This window comes from Ambystoma mexicanum, chromosome 5p, assembly GCF_040938575.1.
Source record: "Ambystoma mexicanum isolate Mex_15411 chromosome 5p, UKY_AmexF1_1, whole genome shotgun sequence".
Taxonomy (NCBI): domain Eukaryota; kingdom Metazoa; phylum Chordata; class Amphibia; order Caudata; family Ambystomatidae; genus Ambystoma; species Ambystoma mexicanum.
The window spans coordinates 424,386,846-424,409,678 of record NC_090930.1 but is presented as its reverse complement, the minus strand read 5'-3'; the positions used below and the strand labels follow the sequence as shown (position 1 = coordinate 424,409,678).

Genomic DNA, 22,833 nt, shown 5'->3' with positions numbered 1-22,833 from the left:
TCCCTGCAGCACTCCACTTAGGTGGTTTATGCTGCCATTTTTTAAAAAAAAGAACAAAAAAAGAGAACAATTTGAGTAGCCTTTCCTGCTTTGTTAAACCATAGGGACTGACCGGTGCACCCCAACAAAGGGAGTTGAGCTGGTGAGTGATGCTAAATGGATCTCCCTAATCCAAAAAGTCATCCTGGATCCAAATCTGTTGCAATAAGATGTTGGGAATGCCATTGAGGTTAATGAAGGATTGCAAGAAGAAAAACATTCCAAATGGGCTTGATAACAAGGCTTTAATTGTAAACTTCTAGCATGGATATGCTTGGGTATAGTGCAGAACCTTGCTCCTACCCTTTTGTGCTTGGTTGTCTAGCAATTTTCTGCTAAATAGATTTAAAAAATAGATGTGATACACAAATAATCCAGGTAAATTTGTTTGCTTGTATGTTTGTATTTTTCTGATGCTTGGGAATCTGCTTTGATTAGTCTGCCATCTAGTGTTTTTCAGACTTAAAAGGGGGCACCCATGGGTGCTCTGTCACACATTGTGAGAGAGGATATCCCCAGACATTGGTCCCTTGCTCTCTGCGCCATAAGCAACCAAGTTGCACCTCACCAAGGGTGCAACATGTCTGGGATTGCTTGCGTTTACGTGCAGAGGGGACCTAGCAGTTTGGATTGGGCTGCTCCCATTGGTGTCAGTACCCGACTGATTTGCATATGGATGGACCCATTTTCCAATGGCACAGACAGACTAAAAAACATTGATGTGTTGGAGAGGTCGGGAGGGGGGGGGCTTGCCAGTAAGTAGTTCAGATTTATTCAAAACCTTTCACCCATCACTTTTTTGGCAACACATTATCTTCCTACATGTGCATGTAGCCATGATTGATTCATGCATTGATGTCCTCTGATTTTCCTGCACCATTGGTTAGCTGCATGTTAGTAGAGCAGAAAGCGCATTAGGCTCTACGCCATTCTGATGCTCTTTTCGATGCTGAACAGTATTCACTATTCAACATCCAACAAGAAGCGGAGAGAAGAGGTGCTAGTTTGATGCCACTCCTAGACTGCAACTGCCGACAAGGTGTACAATAGGGAGAATGGGGGAAAATATTGTACGGTTTCACTAGAAGACTTCCATACCTACTCTATTGCCAGACTACCCATGCAAAACCATCAAGGCCAGCGTGTGAAAGTAGCAGGGCCAGCAGAGAAGTGAGATCTTGCACATCTAATCTCATGAGATTTTCTGGGTGGCCAGACAGGGTCTATATAAGGCCCAATCCATATGAATCTTGCGCCATTCATTCCAGTTTGCACACCATTAAGGACATTCTGCCCGATCCTGGAGGACGAAGGAAGGAAAGAACCCTCTAGTAATCATTGTGGTGCAGATAAAACCATTGCAAGTGATCGCCGCACTGCAGCCCTTGTCTCTTTTTTTTTCCCCGTTTCGTATGTTCAAGATCCTTATTGAAGATTTTGTGCATATTGCAAAGCAGATAAAAGCTACAGAAAAACATTTACTGCCCAAGTTATGTTTGCTTTCTTAGGCTTGTGAATGTTTATCTTCGCCTACTCGTGGTTGTGATCAAGTATGTTTTGCTGGGGATGGCTGGCTGGGTGTTGTGAAGGAGCTCCCAAGAACCTGAACATTCCTAACAAAGTTGGGACCAGACCAAAAAGCCTTAGTAATAGTAAGGGTAGAGGAGACCGAATATATGAGAATCAATAAAATAGAATCTCATCCAAAGCAAATTAGCTCTTCTCAGTGCCGTAACAATTTTGTCAGGAATTAACAAATCCTCGACCGGGTGGATCCTTTCCCACCTGGAGGTACTAACGGTTTTACCCCCGGGGTACTCCAAAATGTAGACGCCCCGCGTTTCCCCGTAAACGGTCTTGTGAAGAATCCGGACCTGGGGTTGCGTTCTTCACCCTATTCACTGTGAGGAACCAGGAATGAGACACGTACACATTGAGGAGACCGGTTTGTGGCTACAAACCTTTATTAAACACATTTGGGGGGGGATAATATCTCACTCTCCCCAATCTAGGTGGATTTTCCCTAACTCAACCAAAACGAATGGATCTGTCTAATGTCCAAACAAAAAGTATGTCCTATGTCTGTACTCCTATTCTGGCCCTCACACTCTAAATTAACTCCAAGGTGAAAAGGGTAACGTCTCTTGCTTGCTTAAAGTGTTCAGCTGCTCAAAGTTCAACACAAGTTCAAATCCAACAAAAAGGTTTTCACATGGACAATGTTCAGTTCTACGAAAGAACCTCCTTCTTCAGACTCTTTGTAATATAACAATACATTCCAAACCGAATCACCAAGTTTCCGGGAGGATTTCTTGCTCCCCTCAGAGTACTCACTTTGTTCGGGGAAATGGCTCCCTTCCCCAAGCCTTCAAAGGGTACACTTCTTTCTTAGGACTTTTCTTTTCCTTTATTCACTTTGCTCCCAGTTCACTATCACAATGACATTGCACTTCTTGAGATCCTTTTATCAACAATGCACACAATAGTTCATAGTCTCAAAGGCATGGTCCTTCCTTAAGATCCATCACAATTTGTATACATACTTGTCTTCACTTGGTATACTCTCCTGCCAGGACTTTGTTACACAAATACATTCTCCCTTAGATAAGATTTTAACGTACCATTCATAACTTGGTTGGCAAATACTCTTACTTTTTCAATGGCTTTATACTTGCTTTCTCGTTGCGTTCTTGTAAAGCGGCATAATCTGTAAGACCATCCGGCATCCCATTTGTATACTTTGTTCTTCGGTAGTCTCTGGCATCCCCTTGCTTCCATTACCTTCTTTCTGTATTATGCCTCTGTCCCGGCATCCAGACGCCGGCAACCCGGTACCCCTTTCGCTTTCCCCAGTCTTACCGGTTGCCTTCAGCTTTTCTTCCCATCAGTTGCGCGGTTCTTGCTTCACTTCCCTTTCTTGCAGTGAACCACCGGCACCCCTCTCTCGCTTTTCTAGAGTCGGGTTAGTGTTCCCGCTGACTGCCGTGGCGTGCCTTCCCTTAATTTGGTGCTCGACTTTGTTACTGACCAACCAGCAGACGTCGTCTGCAGCTCCTGCCTCTCGTCTCTCATATCAGCTGTGGCCGACTTGCATTTAAACTTCCTGTCTCAGTCATTCCTTTTCCACCATCTAGACTGTTGCGTTGGATGCCGGTTCCTAGTAATCATTACTGCTTTATTGGTTTTCCTCATGTCAGTGGCTATTTAACTTCCTTTTGAATGGTATTGAGGAAGTGGATACTGAGCTTCATTAGGAGTGATACTCCCTGCCCCTGGCCTCTTCTTCGTCCCAGTAGTCCGTATATGGTCCCTAATGGGTTTTTGGGGCAGAAACTAAAGTGGACTTACTAAGAGGTTGGGGAGGAGTATTTCAATATGCCATTAGGGTCAAGGGGGATAGAGGAAACATTCCTGAAAGTGAAGGGGGGTGGGGACATGTGGTTTACTCCGACCATGTCCTGTCCTTCCCCTGAGCTGTACGTCCCCACCAGGTGGTACTCCCTCTTATAGCTGCCCCCAAGGTCAGGATCAGGTAGCGGCTGCCGTCCCCTGGCCACATAGGTCCTCAGGGAAAAGTAGGGAGGACATTGTTAGATTCATCACAGTACCGAGGGCCGGGGGCCGAAACATATACACCACCTGCAGGTATTGTCTCCCTCTTAGCAATGTAGGACTCATTACAAATTCCTCAGTCACCTTCAGTACTGGTCCCAGCTCTGACATGGTAAGAAGATGACTTTGCAGCGACCTCTGGTGAGTTCCACAGCAAAATATGCATGCACTCACCGGGTGATGGATCCCCAGGTACTGGACACAGGCATGATGAGGATAGGCCACCGAGAACTGCTTCCTACAACGGACGCATTGCTTGTATACCGTGGTATACGTCATGTGTCGGAGGGCTGCACCACACTGAAGAAAAATGATAAAACTCACAAATCCAAAAAAAAGTATTGCCCCCAAAAAATAGGTTGCCATGGAGCGCTGCAATTCCGACCCGCCCAGTAGGTGGAAAAAACAGGAACTGGGTGTGACAGTCGGTGAGGTGAGGGTGAAGGGTGGGACTGGTATGTGGAGGGACGCATGCGTGTAAAAGAGTCGCATAACTCTGATCAAGTTCTTGAAGGGGCAGCTATCTCTTTTTCAAACCAGTCTGCGGATTGCAGGCATTCTAACTAGTTGGGAAGGAAGGAGAGCAGGAAGACAGACTATTTGACTCTTGGCAAGTTAGAAATGTTATGCTGTGTGCATGTAGAGAATTGAGGTGACCATTGATTTCTTTTTTTAGAGAGCTTGCGACTTGAATTTGTGTCCCCTGCCTTGATTTACCCAACTGAGGTACTGGTACAATTGTTCTCTTCTGAAGAAGCGCCACAACTTCAATTTACATTAGGCATTCATGTGGAATTCTTCTGGTTCTTTGCCAGAGGTTGCATGGTTTTTCTAACTGCTGAATACATTAGCCCTTCTTTACTGTGCTTCACCCTTACTTGTCGGTTCTGATCCCACCATCCTCTGGGTGAACCATGTTAATCGTTGTTTTACTGGGGAGCATGGGAGGGGACATGTCACGGGTTGGAGGCCTCCTAGGGGATTGGCCTCGTCCTCTACCATGGTTGTGCCGAGTAGAAGACTGTGCTGCTGTTGTATTCCACGTGCTGTACAAGGGCAGGTTAAATTGGCCTCGAGAGGAGCACCGATTTGAGGCTGCCCCATCACTGTTATGGTCTATGGCTAATCTGACCTAGGGTTTCAAACATATCCTGCTTTTTTGGCTTTCTCCAAGGTGTCATCAACTGCCTTCCCATAGAGCAGAGAGTCTTCTAGGGGCTTTTCGAGCAGACTGTCTTGCTTTCTGGCTTAAAACCTGTGCCCTGCAGCAAAAGCAAGTCAATTTACTATTGGGGCCCCTGCAATATAATAGCCTGCAGTTTCTGCTGCATCCAAATCATTTATATTTATTGTAGTCATTAGCAGTCAGTTTCCCTTAAAGAACTTTCTGTAAGGATGGCTGTAGTGCATAAGGCTTCCATTTCATCTCATTGCGCCATGGTGTAGTGTGCCATTACGGACGTTGCGTTGGCAATGTGGACACTGTATGATGCTGAAATAGCCATCCACGGCCCAAAACACATTGTTTTGCTCTCCCAATTAAGAGGGCGTTTGAAGGTGGTGGGACGTGTTTTGCTTCTTTTTAGGGGGTTTGCAACCAAGTGAAAGCCAGGTGTTGGATGGCCTTGGATATACATGGGGTCCTGAGGGTGACTGCTTGTACTATTTCTCCGTTCTAAGGTTTTCCTTTTGTGACTGCCTGCTACAATGAGTGAGGCAGTGATCCTCTTTTTATTATCCCCCGTGCAACGTAGTGTGCTACTTGCATCTTTTGCTATAAGACGTCTTCTATAAAATCAACATCTTTGACAGACTCCTGTGCCCAAACACTAAAAGGAACCGTTGATCTCTTTAGTAGAGTGGTGTATTGAAAGGGTTCATCTGTAGAAGACGCATTAAGTGGAGGAGCTATGGCCTCAGGGCACTCCATAGGGTACTCCTGGATTGACAAGGTCATCCTCCTGAGGATATTTTCTATGGTAATCTAGATAGCCATTTAATGCTCAGTAGCCCTCATGTAGGGACTCTGATAAAGGATCCATCTGAGTCTTTATTCTGTTAGGTTACTGAGATTCATAAACTGGTGTCTCTTGGCGCTGCTTGAGCACCCATCGCTCAGCGTCTTGCATGATTGAGAGATTACAGCCCTAGTGGCATTAAAGTTGACAATGTTTCGAACCTGGAATGCTTGAGTAGTAGCCTTAGTTAGTAGGACAACAAGGGAAGGCGCTTCCTCTTTGGCTTCTTCCTCCCCATCCTCCCATACTTCCTTAGAGGCTGAGAAATCTAATCAACCATTTTTTTGCATTGATTCGTGTGCTGGGGATGCAGAGATTGATCCTCTTTCTGTGCCCATGCATGATGAACCATGTGCTTTGTTTGGGGTGATCATTTTAGCTTGGGACGACCTCTTCACCTCAGTGTCTTCCTCTTAACGAGAAAAGGGTGTGAAAATTGTTTGTCGTTTTGACACCCGTGTCTGTAGTCTTTGGAATCAACCAAGACCATTTGTTGCTCTCTCTGGAGATGGCTCCTGCATGTGTTTGCTTGTGTTTGGCTTTATGTGAGTGGGCAGTGACCTGGCCGTTAGGGGATTTCTCCTAAGGCTGACTTAATGCCAGTCCTTTAGAGGCGTGGGCCAACTGTGAGGTTTTTCCCGTCAGTACCTCCTTGTGTGGCTCTTCAGGGTTGGCGTCAACCCCGATACTCTGAATCCAGCCCTCTTTGACCTCTGCCGAGGCGGTGATATTGCCCTGCTAGGAATATGCCTGCATGGTGTAGGCCGCCCACTGCTAGACTCTGCTCTTTAAGCGTTTTTGGCTTGTTGCGCTTACATACATGAAATGAGTCTTCAGCGCGGTCCTTTGGAACACAGTCCTTACTCACCCAGTTCGTGTCCTTGCAAGGCAACTTCACATCGCACTCCATGCAAAATATAAACTGAGTGTTTCTATAATGACCTACCTGGTTGATGATTTTTGGGGGTGTCGGAGTGTGAACACAGATTCGCTAACTGGTCCTCCTCCAGCCACCGTTGTTACAGCTGGAGGAGTAGCCCACAAGGGGTACGTGTTGTTTGGATTTCAGGTTGAGAATCCTCCTTGGCGTGGGCGTATCTTGCATGTTCTGCTGTGACCCACACCAGCTGAAGTAATCCCCAAAGAGACAGCCAGTAAAAGGTCATATAGTAGTAGACCGTTGCTCTGGTGCAGGCCAAAGATGATCGCTGCCATATCTTAAGAATGGCTAACTTATTTAGTCCCTTTCTTACCAAACTCTGGGGTCATAATTTGGAACAAGTTGTGGGGGTGTGGCCGTCTGCTAGATATGAACTCCACACCTAGTTCTCCAAACAAATGTTTTCTTATAATGTGGGCAGCAGTTGACACTTCTGACAATCGCACCTTGCTGATATGTCACCCATACGACTTGGTTGAGGTAAAGGAAAGTCCTCTTCACTGCTAGCATCTTGAGTTCATCCATTTGTCTTGCTGCAATTTCGGCAACCCTGTACTCTGGTTCACAAATAAAGGCATACGAACCACTGATAGTAAATTTAACCGAAGTCAGTATATCGGGGAGTGGTGCATCAGCTAATCGGGTTGCCCAGACTTGGAGCAAGCTAATCTCACCTGGCCTGCTATCTTTCCTATGCTTTCCACCACACCTCATCAACCCAGCCTCTCCCCACCCTTCTCCTGTCACTTGCCTGTTCTTTTCTGTTACCGAAGCACCACTCCTTGTTGCTTGGCCACCATGGAAATAGAAGAGGGGCTCCATGACAGCCATCTTTGGTGTGTATTTGTTTGAATCAACAAGTTGTGCTGAGCACACGTCCTGATGATTCAACCCAGTTCATTGCTACTAGCACCCTGGGATTGCAAGGGCCAAGTGGCTCCCTGGGCTGTTATCCGGTACAGCCCAGGGACCTGGTCTATTATTGTTAGAACATGTTAATGGTCAGTATTGTAACTATTAAAAAATCCTATTGCCTGAGATGGCTTATTGAAATAGTGACATCAGCTGCAGCTCCTTTGGTTCCCCAGAACATTTTAGCAAAATATCCATTCATCCATCGATCCAAGACCAATACATTGTGCATCATTTTAATGATGACTGATGTAGAGAAGGCATGTCTGTTATACTTTCACAAATATGTAGGCGCGTGAGCTGGTAAAATGAACATTTTGTCTTCAATGCTTTCAATCAGTGAGAACAAGACATCAGATCTAAACCGGAATGAGAAAGTAAGAACCGAGAACACTCGGTTGATATGCATTGGAGGCATTGGAGACGAGTCTTCCACCTATTTATGTCCACACATTAAAAAAGACGTTCAGATAGCATAGAGCTGCGGCAGGAGCACACATCACCAGCAGTGTTCTATGAGTTGTGCCTCCAGAGCATTAATTTTTATCTCAACCATAGCTGACTGGCCCTAAAGAGTATGGTTATGGCAACCTAGGATGTGTTGCAGTATGCAGGGCATGAAAGATTAAGTGAAGCCCCATTTAAAAAAAATAAAAAACACGATTACAAAAAGCGCTGAGTTGCAGAGTAGGTGTAAAGACTGTTTTTGGAGAGTGAAAAGGGTTTTGCATTTGCTTATGTTGGAATGTTGGCTGCATATTTTTATGCATTAAAGGTATATGCTTGGGGTATGCTTTAAACGAATGAGCGGTTTCTAGTGTTTATCTCTTGATGCTCCTTAACAATGATTACTTTCATATAGATGAGACGGAGGAAGGTATTGAAGATTATGTGAAGCAATCCCCTTCTCCCATTGAAAAAGCAAAGGTGCATAAAGGCAGATCAAGAACCAAAAATGTAAAGGGACAGTCTGAAAACACAAAGTCAGCGTCTTTTAGAACAGTAGAAAACGAAACTAGTTCCTATGTAAGTAGCAAAACTGCATATTCTTTTGTAGTTTTAGTAGATCCACTTGTGTACAGACGCGTTATAAATGCCATATCACATTCATATTGCTTCCAAAGAGCAGTGTAAATTGTGTTTTCCTAAAGTAAAGAATAATTGTTGCAATGAATGCCTGGGTTTCAACACATGTTTCAACTGTTTATATTTTGGGCATTTTTATATAGTAATAGTTTTTATTTGACTGTCAGATAATTTGTTGGAGATTTGCTACTGGTAGTCAAAATCTTATTTTTGTGTGGGTTTTGGGGTTTTATTTTGCAGAGAGAAAGGTCTCCACACAGAAGCAGTCCAAGTGACGCCCGTCAGAAATGTGGATTTTGTCATGCTGGAGAGGAGGAAAATGAAGTCCGGGGCAAACTCCATGTTTTCAATGCCAAAAAGGCTGCAGCGCATTACAGATGCATGGTAGGTGATTTGTCCCTTGCAGCATTCTGCCTTATTAGTCAAACTTATCTCTCTTTTTTGTTTTTATTTGGGTGCAAGGGTGATGCTCAACAGAAGTCATACTGAATATCAACAGGCAGGCCCACTTTTGGATGCATTTCAACAGGTGTATCTGTAGTGGTAGTCTACGTGTTGAGTGGGTAAGGTGTTGTGACATGGAAATGCAACAAAATGTAACCGCATGCATAAACATAATGTACAGTTAGGCAATAAGGAAACAGTTTTATACCAGATTTACATTTTGCCATTCAGTTTGAGCAAATCGTTCGGAGCAATGGGGAAAAATGGGGTGCACTTTGTCTAGCTAGCAAAATCCAATTTTTGGGGTTGTTTGTGAATCCCCTAAACCTTATGCTAGCTTTTTAGGATTTCAAATTTTGTTTTCCTTGTGTTCAGAGGGATTTGTACTGAAGTCCCCCTCTCCCTGTAACTCATATTATGTTGGGGAGTAGGCTGCGGCAGCTCTACTTTTCTTTTGGTTACAACACCATTGTAGTCCTTTTTATCACATTAGTTCCCAAAGGCACCCGAAGATCGCGATTGTGGTACTAATGTACCCACAGCCATTTTGTTTTGTGCCCTTTGTGTGTCCCCAAGGCATGGCCAAAAGCGCCATTGGAATGGATTGTGTCCTCCCCTTCCAGCTTTAGCTGCTTCGGAATAATGTCAGCAGAGTGTGCTGTACGTCAATGCGGTCGACTCACTGTCCCTCGAGGACCTCCGTCCCGAGGTTGACATCATCCCAGGTATATATAACACGCGCAGTGCCCGTTAGCTACAGTTTTGGTTTTCCGCGATCGCTAACGCTTCGAGAATTACAGCGTGCTTCAGATCCGTCAGAAACTGCGACTTATCAAAAAAATTGCCTTGTCATCTGCTGCGACCCCCGAAGACAGGCTTTAAAAAGTGCCATGACTGCGGCGACCAGATGTCTATTACACATCCCCATAGGGTGTGTCTGTGGTGCCTTGGTGTCGAGCACAAGACGGCAGACTGTGGGTCTTGCCAGTCCCCGACAGGTAAGGCATTGGAGGAGCATGAGGGGAAGTTAGCAGTGGGTAGGCTCCTTATAAATCCCCTCGATGACAGTCGAAAAGGTGCTCATCCGACAAGTTTAAAGGCAACTCTCCTAAGACGAAAAGGTCCAAGAAACGCTCCCGTTCTAGGACCGGTTCACACCACTTCCCATTTACATCAAGAAAGATGAGGAAAAGGGGCCATAGTTCTCCTTCCACTTCCTCTGATTTCTTGCCTGAGAAGAAAATAGCCAACCCAAGTAAGTCGGCGACTCCAGCCGAATGGGAGGTATTCAGGCAAAAAATGCTCAATCTTCGAGAAGGCGGCTGACCCCCTCGAGAAGTCCAACAGCCATGATCCTGTCGTGCCCTCCAAAGTCGACAAGAAAAAAGTCTAAACCCAAATCCTGCGTGCCCGGTAGACAAGCCATTGACCCCTCGAATTGTTGAGGACTCGACGACGGGACTAGTCCTTGTCCGTCGAAGACTCCATCGAGTTGGGCGTCGAGTCCTCCATCTACGCTGATAGTGTCGAAGCCTGTGACGCCAAAACAGTCTAAGTGATTGACACCATCGGCATCAAAATCACTGGCGCATCAATGTCAAAACCTTCAGTTCCATCGAAGGAATTGGAGAAGCCTTATAAATCTCTTATGTCTTTGTCCTCCATTTATGTGGAACATGAACCATCTGACCAAGATACTCTGCCCTTTAGACTAGAGTTTGGAACTCCTAATGTTCCTGCGGCCCTCGCCTTGGAGGAATCCAGAATGAAGAACCTTTATGAAAATGTACAGTCAGCAAGTGGCATAGATACATCGCCAGAGCTGGAATTTGGCAAACGAGATCCAACAGAGCATGCAGATGCTTCATATAGACGGCTAATGTCCAGGGTGATTGACTTTTTGGGATGGGGAAGGGCGACCTTACTGATATTTTGGATAAGGGACCACAAAAGGATCCTGTATTACCCTGTCACAGTGCCCTACAAAGAGGGATCAAGCAAATTGGGAGGCACAAGATACAAGTCTGGATGTCAATAAAAACCTTAGAAATAAATACAGATCCTCAAGTAGTGATCCAGACTACTTATCTCGACGCCTGACACCAGAAAGCCTAGTAGTTCAAGCAGCTACTTCCACGTTCAAGCAATGAACATACCCTACCATACCGCTAGATTGGACGATAAGCGTTTCGAAGCAATGACAAAAAAGGTGTTTTCTGCCAGAAGCATCAGCCAAGGCCACTTGCGCTCTTGTGAAGTTCTTGTTCACCTTGTGGATCTGCATCTTCATGGCCGCTGAACACATTCCCGAAGGTGAAGAGCGGGACAGCTTCCTGAACATCGTGAGAGACGGAAATGAAGCGATGTGCGAGTCTCTCTAGTCCACTTTGGATTCTGCAGACCGCATCAGCAGAGCCATGGTGGCGAGCCCAGTGATGCGCAGGTTTGCGTGGTTGAGGAAGTCTGGACTCCAGACTGCTCAACATGCCCCATTACGACAAGGCTGACGAGAGGTTGGAGAAGCTGCAGACCTTGAAGGCGGCAGCCAAATCACTTGGTGTCGCCATGGGACAGCCACAACTGTCCACCCCAGTGGACCAGCTTGGAGCGGTAGTTCCTTTCATTACTACTTCTTTTTTGCTAGAGTGAGAGGACTGGCTGGTCAAAGGGACCGAAGAAAGTTCCCTCGTGGTGGACAGGGGAGAGGTGCCAATTCCACCCAAGCAACAGCTGCTTTACCTTCAGCCACCTCTAAACCTCTGAGACCTTAACCTACAAAACCACGGTTGGAGGCAGACTCGCTCAGCATCTGCAAGAATGGTGGCGCATTACTTCAGAGGTGTGGGTGTTGGAAATAGTAGACCAGGATTACTGCCTCCCTTTTTTAAGAAGGCTTCCTGGATCCTCAACCAGGGAGCCACTCATTCAAAGTTCCGGATTAGTTCCTTTTGCAGGAGATTTCGAGCCTGCTAGGGAAAGGTGCTATAGAACCAGTGCCTGTGATCGAGAGGAAAAAGGGTGGTACTCTCCCTATTTCCTAATCCACAAGAAGGATGGAGAATTGAGACCCATCTTGAACTTGAGATGCTTGAACATGTTCCTCAAGAAGGACACGTTCAAGGTGGTCACCCTTTCTCAGATCCTTCAGGCCCTTGAGCTTCAGGATTGGATGGTGTTATTGGACCTTTGGGGTGCTTACTTTCATGTGCCTATACATCATAAGCACAGAAAGTACCTGTTACGCTCACCTGGCTCCCACAGGGGCATCGGTCGGACCCGGACAGCTGCGGTCTCCACCCACGTGATGCGTAGTGCAGCGATGGCTGACTGGATCTGCCCTCCTAATCTTGTCTGCTTAACCCGTAGAAATATTCTCCTGCAAGTGGAGAGATGGATTTAGCCACTTGTGGATTCAAGTGATGGCACCCCCACAGTCCTCCCCAACTAATCACCTCCGAAATGCCCTCACAGCAATCTCACCTTATATTCTTGAAAGATGAGCTCTCCATCCTGCGTGGATTTGCAGGGTAGCATCGAATCCAGTTACTTCACTGGTTTGAAGGCTCGGGAGAGTTCCGGAGAGTATTGACTCTGAGGTTCCTGGTGAGGACCAGTAAGTATTCAGTTCATAGAGTTCAATTTGTCCGATGTTCACTCTTGTTCCCCCCCCCCTTCCTTTCTTGTCCTGCAGCTGGCTCGTGAAAAGATGCTCTTGTGGCAGCTGGTGGCGCTCGGGTAAGAGTCTGTATTACCCGGCGCTGTCCGGTAAATGTTGCACGTGGAAAACGTGTTGTTTTGTCTGTCTTTACAGATGCGGCACGTGAAAATATGGAGAGTCACAAAAGGATGCCTCTGGTGGTAAATCAGCTAAGTCTATGGTGGTAAGAATTATATTTGTTGGTTCCCTCGGCTCACCTTGTGGTTTTCTTTTGTCTCCTAGGTGCCGAAGTTCGGCGAAGAAATGATGGAGGCAGCGTCGACCCGAAGGATGCTGTGAAGACTGGTGAGTATGGCGCGGCGCTGCAGCTGCAGCTGGAGGTGCGGCGCGTGCAGAAATGATGTTCTTTACAGGTCCGGAGACAAGATGGATCCAGAATCAGGTTCGGAATAGATATGTTTGTTTTCTAACCTTGTCCCTTTCTTTCCTCTTTGTTTTAGGAGCTCCGGATTCGAGGCGGGCGTGGCAGAAGACTGGATGCAGGCTGCAGGCACGGTGAGTGTTACGCTGCTGGATGCAGAATAACGCGAAGCGTGTGTTGCTGGTCGGGTGTCGTTTAAATAGTCTCAAAAGTAGTCCCAGGTAAGAAGTCCCTAGAACCACACCAGAGTAAAAAATAGTCCCTGTAGAAAAATAGCCCCTTTCAGGCTTCATGTTGGATTGGGGTCATTTGCAGCATGGTCTGCCTGAGGTAAGTAATGACTATGAGCCTGGCGCCTTAGGCGCCAGGACTGATTCCTACTATGAGCCTGGCGCCCCCTCACCCCCCCCCCTCCACCAAAGGCCCCTCCTAAAGTTGTTCTTCCCCTGGGCCCTAGTTTTTCTGGGAAGTTCCGATGGAATCTTTTCACCAACCGAGGTGCATGGACGTGGTCACTAGGTTCCCATGACCTTTCTTGTGGTCCGTAGCCCTTCCAATCGATTAAATAAAAAAAGTTTTGATTTAACCATCTTGGAGTCCAGGATATTTTTTACCTCGAATTTAGGTTCTCCATCTATCAAGATGGGGTCGGGTGGTTTGGTTAATCTTGTTCCTGGTTGAATTGGTTTTAAAAGTGAAACATGAAAGACAGGATCAATGCACATATTAGAGGGTAATTCCAATTTGACGGCTACCGGGTTGATAATGGCCTTAATAGTGTAAGGTCCCAAATATCTAGGGTTAAAAGTCAGCGTTCCCTTCAGAGGTATGTGTTTTGTAGCCAGCCCAACTTGATCCCCAATCTGGTATTGTGGAGTTTCACTTCTATGTTGATCAGCATTTTTCTTCTATTTCTCTTTTGCTTGTTTCAAATGTTCTGTTGCCTCTTTGAAGGCTTGTGTAATAGTAGAATTCAAATGACTAACTGCAGGCATTTCTAAATGCTGATGCGAATCTAGTTCTGAGGTTCGAGGGTGATGTCCATATATGGTATAAAAGGGGCTTTGTCCGGTTCCTGAATGTACAGAGTTATTGTATGCATACTCGGAAATCAATAAAATATCTTTCCAATTACTTTCGGCCTGGTGTAGCATGCAACGTAGGTACTGTTCAAGGGTCTGGTTGGTCCTCTCCGTCTGACCATCGGTCTGGGGATGGTGACTGGTTGATAACCTCACGTCGATTTGCGCCAGTTGACATTTCTTCCAAAAATGTGAAATGAATTGACTACCTCGGTCAGAGACCAATACGGAAGGAAATCCGTGTATTCGAACAATGTTTTCGAGGAACTCCTTGGCCAGAATTGAAGCAGAAGGTAATCCCTTTAGAGGAATAAAGTGGGCCATCTTGGAAAAAAAGATCCACAATAACTAGAATGGTGTTAAATGCATTACATGGAGGTAGATCTGTAATAAAGTCCAACGATAAGGTGTGCCATGGTGTAGGTGGAATATCCAAAGGTTGTAAGAGGCCAGTTGGTTTTTTCTTCTGACTTGTTTTGGGCGCAAATGCCACAAGACATTACTAATGACTTTACGTCTTTTTGCCAGGTGGGCCACCAGAATTATCTCTTAATTTTAGCTTCAGTTTTTGCGATACCTGGGTGTCCTTCCATCAGGGTGTCATGATGATTGGAGATGACTAGTTCTTGTAGTTCCTTGTGTGGTAGAAATAGTCGCCCTTGATAATAAGGTAGGTCATTGATGACTGAGTAGTCCGGGCTTTTCTTCACCCAGTCCTGCAGGGCTGTTGGATCGAATAGTTGTTGGATCTTTACTTGAATATCCTCTAGTGTCTGTAGAGTGGTTATGCCAAGAATTCCTTGTTCGAGGGGATTGGGTCCTCCGACGTATTCCATATCTATGACATGTAATCACCACAGCTGTGCTGCTTCGGAAACTTTTTTCTGCGTCCTGCGTCGATGACGTTGATGCGCCGTCGTCGAGGACCTCCTCCGACGTCATCCGATGTGATAAGTAGGACGCACGACGCCCGTAGCCTCAGTTCCGTTTTTTCCGCAAACGTGTTGCTTCGTGTATCGCGGTTAACGCCTCGACTCTTTGGAGTTCTGTTCTTCGAACCTGTTCGTTTTTGTGAAAATCCTTCGTGTGAAGATGTTTTCTACTTCGTCTTCGACCCCGCGTCCGGGTTTCAAGAAGTGCGGGGAGTGTGGGTCCAAGATGTGGGTGACGGACTCGCACGACGCCTGCCTCTGGTGCCTCGGGGAGGCCCACGACACGGATGACTGTATCGACTGCCAGTCGCTCACGTCCAAAGCCTTACGCGAACGTAAGAAGAAGTTGTCGGTAGGTCGGGTGTCCAAGCCCCGGAAGTCGAAGTCTGCGGGGCTTCCGACGGATGATTCGAGGGGTGACTCTCCGCGTCATCGTCGGAAGTCTCGTGGGTCTCCTTGTAGGAGTCGGACCAGCCGTGCGACGCCGGAGGAATGGGCTTCCTTTTGGAAGAAAATGCTGGCGATTCTTGAGTCGCAGGGTACTAAGCCGTCTGCGCCCCGAGTGGGGTCGGTCGTGAAAGGTCGAGAGACACCGCTCGCAAGAGTGGTCGGCACGAGTCACGGGAGAGGTCCCGTTCGGACAAGGAGACTCGTTCTCGACGTACCCGTTCCAGGTCCTGGTCCTCGACGCGTTCGAGACCGTGTGCACCTGTGAGGTCTTCGAGGAAGACATCGACGTCTGAGGCGTCAAGGGCGTCGACAGGCTTTCTCGAGGCTCCGGCTCCGAGGAAGTCGTCGAAGCCGTCGACGCTCAGGTCGTCGAAGGACACGCTCGGGGCTCCGGCTTCGAGGGCTGTGTCGACGCCGCCGATGCTGGCCGCGCTGCATCTGACGTCGCCGATTACGTCGACGCCGATCCTCTCGGCGCCGATGCCTGTTCTCTTGACGCAGGCGCCGATTCGCTCGACGCCATCGACGCCTTTCGTGTCGGAGGTACCCCGTGGCACAGGGGAACCCCCTAGGAAGGCTCTGGTTAAGAGCAAGCACTCTCGGGTGCCTTCTTTTCGCCACTTGGAATACATTTCAAAGGCGGAGGAGGATTCTGATGGCCTGGTTCCTAGTCAGGTTCCAGATTAAATTGTCTCGGACCATAGTCAGTTTGACGATTTGAGACAGTCCCTGCATGATGCCAGTGGACTGGACACCTCTCCGGAGGTGGAGTTTTGTAGGCCTGAGCCTGGCTCTCATGCCGATTCCTCGTACCGGCGCCTTATGGCTAGGGTTTCTGAGTACTTGGGATGGTCTGCTCCCCCAGGGGAGTTTGTGCACGAGCACCGTGATACGCAGGTTTGCGTGGTTGCGGAAGTCGGGGTTTGCTCCTGATGTGCAGTCCCGGCTCCTCAACATGCCCTTTGAGGGTGAAAAACTTTTTGGCAGCAAGGCTGACGAGAGCCTTGAGAGGTTGCAGACCTCAAAAGCTGCAGCGAAGTCGTTGGGCGCTGCAGTTCGCCAACCTCTGCCTTTTCGTCCTAGGGGACAGCAGTGGAGGGGTGGTTCCTTTCGCTATTACTCGTCCTTCAGTAAAGCGAGAGGAGCTGGCAGTCAAAGAGGCCAACGCAGGGGTACCAGAGGTGGACGACAGGGTACCCGTGGTGCCAAGGCCGCTCGGGCAGTTGCCTCCTTGCCCTCAGGTAACGCTGCAGCTGCTCCCACTCAGTCATGAGGCCATGTCCCATGGTTCGCCGGTTGGGGGAAGGCTGGCGCAGCATCTTGTAGAGTGGCAAGCCATTACTTCAGATGTGTGGGTTCTGGAGATCATAACCCACGGCTACTGTCTTCCCTTTCGGCACAGGCCTCGCGACAATCCACCGGGGAACCTCTCTTTGCAGAGTCCGGATCCGCTCCTTGCCCAGGAAATTCAAGCCCTGCTGGAGAAAGGCGCCATAGAACTGGTGCCTGTAGCGGAGAGGAACAAGGGATGGTATTCCCCTTATTTTTTGATTTCGAAGAAAGACGGGGGATTGAGACCCATCATGGACTTGCACGGTTTGAACAAACTCCTCAGGAAGGACAAGTTCAAGATGGTTTCTCTCTCTCAAGTCCTCCAGGCCCTTCAGCTTCAGGACTGGTTGGTGTCACTCGACCTCAAGGATGCTTACTTCCATGTGCCGATCCATCCCAAGCACAAGAAGTACCTGAGGTTCGCGGTTGGCGACTCGCACTTTCAGTTTCGGGGCCTGCCGTTGGAATTGACCTCCGCCCCGAGGGTTTTCACCAAGCTCATGGTGGTGGTGGCAGCGCATCTCAGGCAAGGGGGGGATTCACGTCTACCCCTACTTGGACGATTGGTTGATCAGGGGGAGCTCTCCCGAGCAAGTCCTGGATCATCTGTCCGTCACCTGCCACTCCCTTCTCCCTCGATTTAAAGAAGTCCCATTTGACGCCAACACAGCGGCTCCAGTACATCGGAGCAGTGCTCGACACTTCCCTGGGGCCGTGTTTTCCTCCCCAGGTGAGGGCTCCTTCACATTCAGCAGATGGTGCACAGGTTTCAGCATGCCCAGACGCTCCCAGCGTTCGAGTTCTTGAGGTTGCTCGGCCTCATGGCATCCTGCATTCTTCTGGTGCCAGAGGCTCGCCTGCGGATGAGATCTTTGCAGTGGGCACTCAAGACGCAATGGTCGCAGTCCTCCGGCAGGATGTCGGACCCGGTTCAGGTGCTGCCCTCGGTCGCCCGGGACCTTCTGTGGTGGGCCGTCGAAGGCAACTTGATGAAGGGGGCTCCATTTTGGCTTCCCTGGCCGGAGGTGACGATCGTGACGGATGCATCCCTCATGGGATGGGGAGCTCATGCCAACGGGCTGACAGTCGGCAGTCATTGGTCTCCGTCGGAGTCCAGACTCCATATCAATCTGTTGGAGCGGAGGGCCGTCAGGCTAGCCCTGAAGGCTTTTCTGCCGACTGTGCGAGGACAGAGTGTCCTGATCCTGACGGACAACACAGTGGCCATGCACTACCTCAACAAAAAGGGGGGGGGCAGGGTCACTTCCTCTGTGCAGGGAGGCAATGCAGCTCGAGTTCTGGGCCATCCAGCAGGGAGTTTCGATCTCGGCAGTTCATCTGGCCGGAGCCCAAAACGTGACGGCGGACGCTCTGAGCAGGCAGAGCGCGATCTCTCACGAGTGGGAGTTGGCTCAGGAGATTCTCCTGGAGATCTTCGCCCTTTGGCGGATTTAGTGGATCTCTTCGCCTCCAGTGTCAACCGGAAGTGCGAAAGGTTTTGCTCGCGGGAATTTCATCCAAGAGGAGCCTTAGGAGACGCGTTTGTGGTGGAGTGGTCATTCCCGCTGCTGTACGCGTTTCCTCCATTCCCCGTCATCCCGCAAGTGCTGCGGAGGTTACGGAAGTTCGGTTCCCGGATGATCCTCATTGCTCCGGCGTGGGCTCGAAGGACGTGGTACCCGGACCTTCTCGACTTGTCCATCTGCCCTCCACGTCGTCTTCCCTACCGAGACGATCTGCTCTCACGGGAGGGGGGTCAGGTTCTCCATCCAGAGGTCAGATCCCTCAACCTTCACGCTTGGCTTCTGAAAGGTTGAGGTATAAGGATTGGGACCTCCCTGAAGACTTGATGGAGGTGTTGCTTTCGGCCCGAAGGCCAGCAACAAAGTCGCTGTGCCGTTGGCGTAAGTTCTGTGACTGGTGCAGAGTTCAGAATGTGGATCCTTTTGCATGTGACATCCCCATGGTTCTGTCCTTTTTACTTTCTTTGGCCCACAGGGGCTTGCAAGTAGGTATCATTAAAGGTTACCTGGCGGCGCTGTCCATCTTTAAGCGCTCGTCTGAAGAGTGTTCTTACTTTAAAATCCCTTTAATTTCACAGTTTCTGAAAGGGCTCACTAATGTGTTTCCTCCGTCACCTTTCCTGGTGCCCGGTTGGGATTTAAACCTTGTTCTTAAATTTCTTATGGGTGCTCCGTTTGAGCCTTTACATTCTTGCCCTTTGAGGCTGTTAACTCTGAAAACTGTGTTTTTAGTTGCGGTTACTTCCGCTCGCAGAGTGAGTGAGTTACAGGCACTTTCAGTTAAGCCACCCTTCACTGTATTTCACAAGGACAGGGTTGTCCTTAGAGTTCGTCCTTCTTTTCTTCCGAAGGTAGTGACGGAATTTCATTTGGCCCAGAAGGTTGTTCTTCCGGCTTTCTATCCTCCTCCGCATCCTGGTAAGGAAGAGGGAGGCTCCATAGGCTTGATCCTAGGAGAGCTTTAAGCTTTTATGTTTCACGCATGTCCCGGGTCAGAGTGGACGATCAACTCTTTATTGGTTACGCTGGAAAGCGTTTGGGGCAAGCTGTGACGAAACAGACTTTGTCTCGCTGGATTATTTTGGCCATCTCGGAGTGTTATCGCTTGGCGCGTAAGGACCCACCGGCTGGCTTGCGGGCCCATTCTACTAGGGGTATGGCTGCATCTACTGCCCTGCAGAGGGGTGTTCCTATTCCCAACATCTGTGATGCTGCCACCTGGGCTTCAGTACATACATTTGTACGTCACTATTCCCTCGATTCCATCCGAGCACAGGATCTGGCCTTTGGCAAGGCAGTCCTTTGCTCTGCTATTTGATTGGCTATTCTAAATTTTGATTCTAAATTCTTTCTCTCCTCCTTGCTCTGGTACTGCTTTGGGAGTCTGTCATAGATATGGAATACGTCGGAGGACCCAATCCCCTCGAAGAACAAGTTACTTTCTTACCTGGTAACGTTCTTTCGATGGGATGGTCCGACGACGTATTCCATATCGCTCCCGCCCTGCCTTCCCCCCTGCAGAATTTCTTTTGCGATTGCAGCTTACGTTCCGCAAGGCTTTGTGTCTGACTGGCAGTTGACTAATGTCACATGTTCTGGGGGAAAAAACTACAACTGAGGCTACGGGCGTCGTGCGTCCTACTTATCACATCGGATGACGTCGGACGTCGGAGGAGGTCCTCAATGACGGCGCATCGACGCAGGACGCAGAAGCCGAAAAAAGTTTCCGAAGCAGCACAGCTGTGGTGATTACATGTCATAGATATGGAGTACGTCGTCGGACCATCCCATCGAAAGAACGTTAACAGGTGAGAAAGTAACTTGTTCTTCTGAAATTATAGGCACCGGTTCCGGGTTCGCATATGCTTCTCCCATCCCTATTCGGGATAAGGCATCTGCCTTGTCATTTTTACAACCTGGTCGATAAGTGATCACGAAATCTAACTCGGCAAAGAACAATGCCCATCGAAGTTGACGCGACGATTGGGCCTTGGCTGTTTTTAAATACTGCAAGTTCCGGTGATCGGTGATTACCGTAATGGTATGCCTGGCACCGAGAAGATAATGCTGCCAAGCCTTGAAGGTGGATGTGATGGCTAATAATTCTTTATCGGTAACCGCATAGTTTAACTCGGGTGCCGAGAACTTTCTGGACCAAAATGCTACTAGGTGAAGTTGACCGGTTTCAGGATCCTTCTGGGACAGGACAGCTCCCATGGCTAAACTGGATGCATCAGTTTCAACCTTGTATGGAAGTTTGGGGCGTGGATGCTTTAAGACAGGTGCAGACGTGAATTTCACTTTCAGCTCTTGGAAGGCCTTTTCAGCTTTTTCGGTCCACAGAAGCTTTTGTTTTTTCGCAAAAGTGCTGTGATAGGGTGTACAACATGTGAGAAATCCGGAATGAATCTGCGGTAGAAATTAGCAAATCCGAGCATGCTTTGTACTCCTTTAACTGAACTGGGTGATGGCCACTTGAGGATTGCGTCCACCTTTCGAGAGTCCATTCGGACTTCTTTTGGAGTCAGGATAAATCCAAGGAATTCAAATTCCGTAGAATGAAAAACACATTTTTCCAATTTTGCATATAACTTGTGCTGGCGTAGTTTCTCAAGGACTGCACGAACGTGCTTCACATGGTCTGATTCTGAAGAGGAGTACACTAGAATATTGTCTATGCATACAACAACACAGACGTCAATGAGTTCACGAAGGACATCGTTCATAAAATACTGGAAGGCTGCTGGTGCATTGCACAGCCCGAAGGGCATCACCTGGTATTCGAATAACCCGTACTTGGTGCGAAAAGCAGTCTTCCATTCGTTGCCTTTCTTTACACGTACCAGATGATATGCCCCTCGGAGATCTAATTTAGTGTAGATGCAAGCGTCCTTTACTTGGTCTAGTAATTCGGGGATCAGAGGCAATGGGTATCGGTTCTTAACCGTGATCTGATTTAATGCGCGGTAGTCTATGCACGTTCTGAGGTCACCTTCCTTTTTAGGCACAAAGAACAAAGCTGAGGCTGAAGATGCAGGGACTTGGATGGACGAATGAAGCCATTACCAAGGTATTGGTCCAAGTATTGTCGTAGGTGAAGGTTTTCGGGTTCCGTAAGGGCGTAGATCCTACTACATGGAGGTTGTGCACCAGGTATGAGATCGATTTGACAATCGTATGATCTGTGAGGTGGTAGGGTGTTTGCCTTTTCCTTTAGGAAAACCTCCTGGAATTCTTGATATTCCCGAGGTAACTGCACGACTGGAGTAGCGGCTGTGGCCAGGCCTTGGTTCAAGGTTTTTTTTGGGTAACAAGTATGTGCACAATCCGGGAAGGTTATTCTCTTCTCTCGCCAATCAATACAAGGATTATGTGTTTCCAACCAAGGTATCCCCAGTATTATTTGGAACTGCGGGGCTTTGATTAAATCAAACACAATAGTCTCTCGATGACCATCCTGACCCAATAGTGTCATCTCTGCGGTGGAATGAGTTACAGGCCCAGAGGCAATTTCAGTTCCATCGACTGTGGTGATGACATCCGAAGTGGTCTTTTTGCAGAGAGATCGATTCATCCTAGAAGCCACCTCGTGGTCCACATAGTTTCCTATGGCCCCGCTATCAATGTATGCCCTCACTGCGTGCATACGTGATGGCTGCCTTGGATCTATAAGGACCATTGGTATGATGAAGTGCGAGGTCTGAGTATCCTTCTTCAAGCTCGGCAAGCGGACCTCTACGCTTATCGGGCGTGGTCGTTTCCCAAATCAGGCTCTGTTTGATTTTTATCAGCAACTCCGACTACTTTTTTTAGATGTTTTTATAGGGCAATCCCATAGAAAATGTCCTGAGGCCCCACAGTACAGACAAAATTGCATCTGCCGTCTTCTTTCTCTTTCCTTTTGAGTTAAGGGTCCCTTGACTCCCCTATCTGCATCGGTTCTGATACATCTGTTCCTTTGAGGGTAACATTGGGTTTAACCAATACCCGAATCTCGAACTTAGCTCGATCAGCCTTTCAATTCTGAAGTCGGGGGTCTAACTGGACCACTAAGCCTATATATTCTGCACAATAATGAGGTGGGTTGACAACTTGGGCCAAAACGTCTTTGAGTACACCCCGAAGTCCACGATGAAATAATGTAATTCGTTTTACCTCTGGCCATCCGGTTTCCACCACTAACCTATTGAAAGTGGCGATATAGGTTAGTAGATCCTGGTTACCTTGTCGTAATGATAAATGTTCGTTATCCAGGGCCTGTCCCTGTGAATGTCTGGCAAATAGTCGTTCCATGCTCAATTGAAAACCTTGAAAATCCCGAAGAAGAGGGTCATCCTGGTTAACTAATGGAATTGACAAATCCGCTGCGCTGCCACTAAGATAT

The 22,833-nt window shown here is 48.0% G+C and overlaps 1 protein-coding gene across 2 annotated transcripts in view; it reads left to right on the top strand.

Moving 5' to 3' along the window:
- The window catches only part of PHF6 (PHD finger protein 6), a 518,975-nt gene that overhangs the window by 367,056 nt on the left and 129,086 nt on the right, over positions 1-22,833 (top strand). For both annotated transcript variants that reach the window (XM_069612825.1, XM_069612826.1), the window contains exons 6-7: positions 8,384-8,547; positions 8,848-8,991. In XM_069612825.1, the coding sequence (XP_069468926.1) occupies positions 8,384-8,547; positions 8,848-8,991 (308 nt within the window). The remainder of the gene's footprint in view (positions 1-8,383; positions 8,548-8,847; positions 8,992-22,833) is intronic.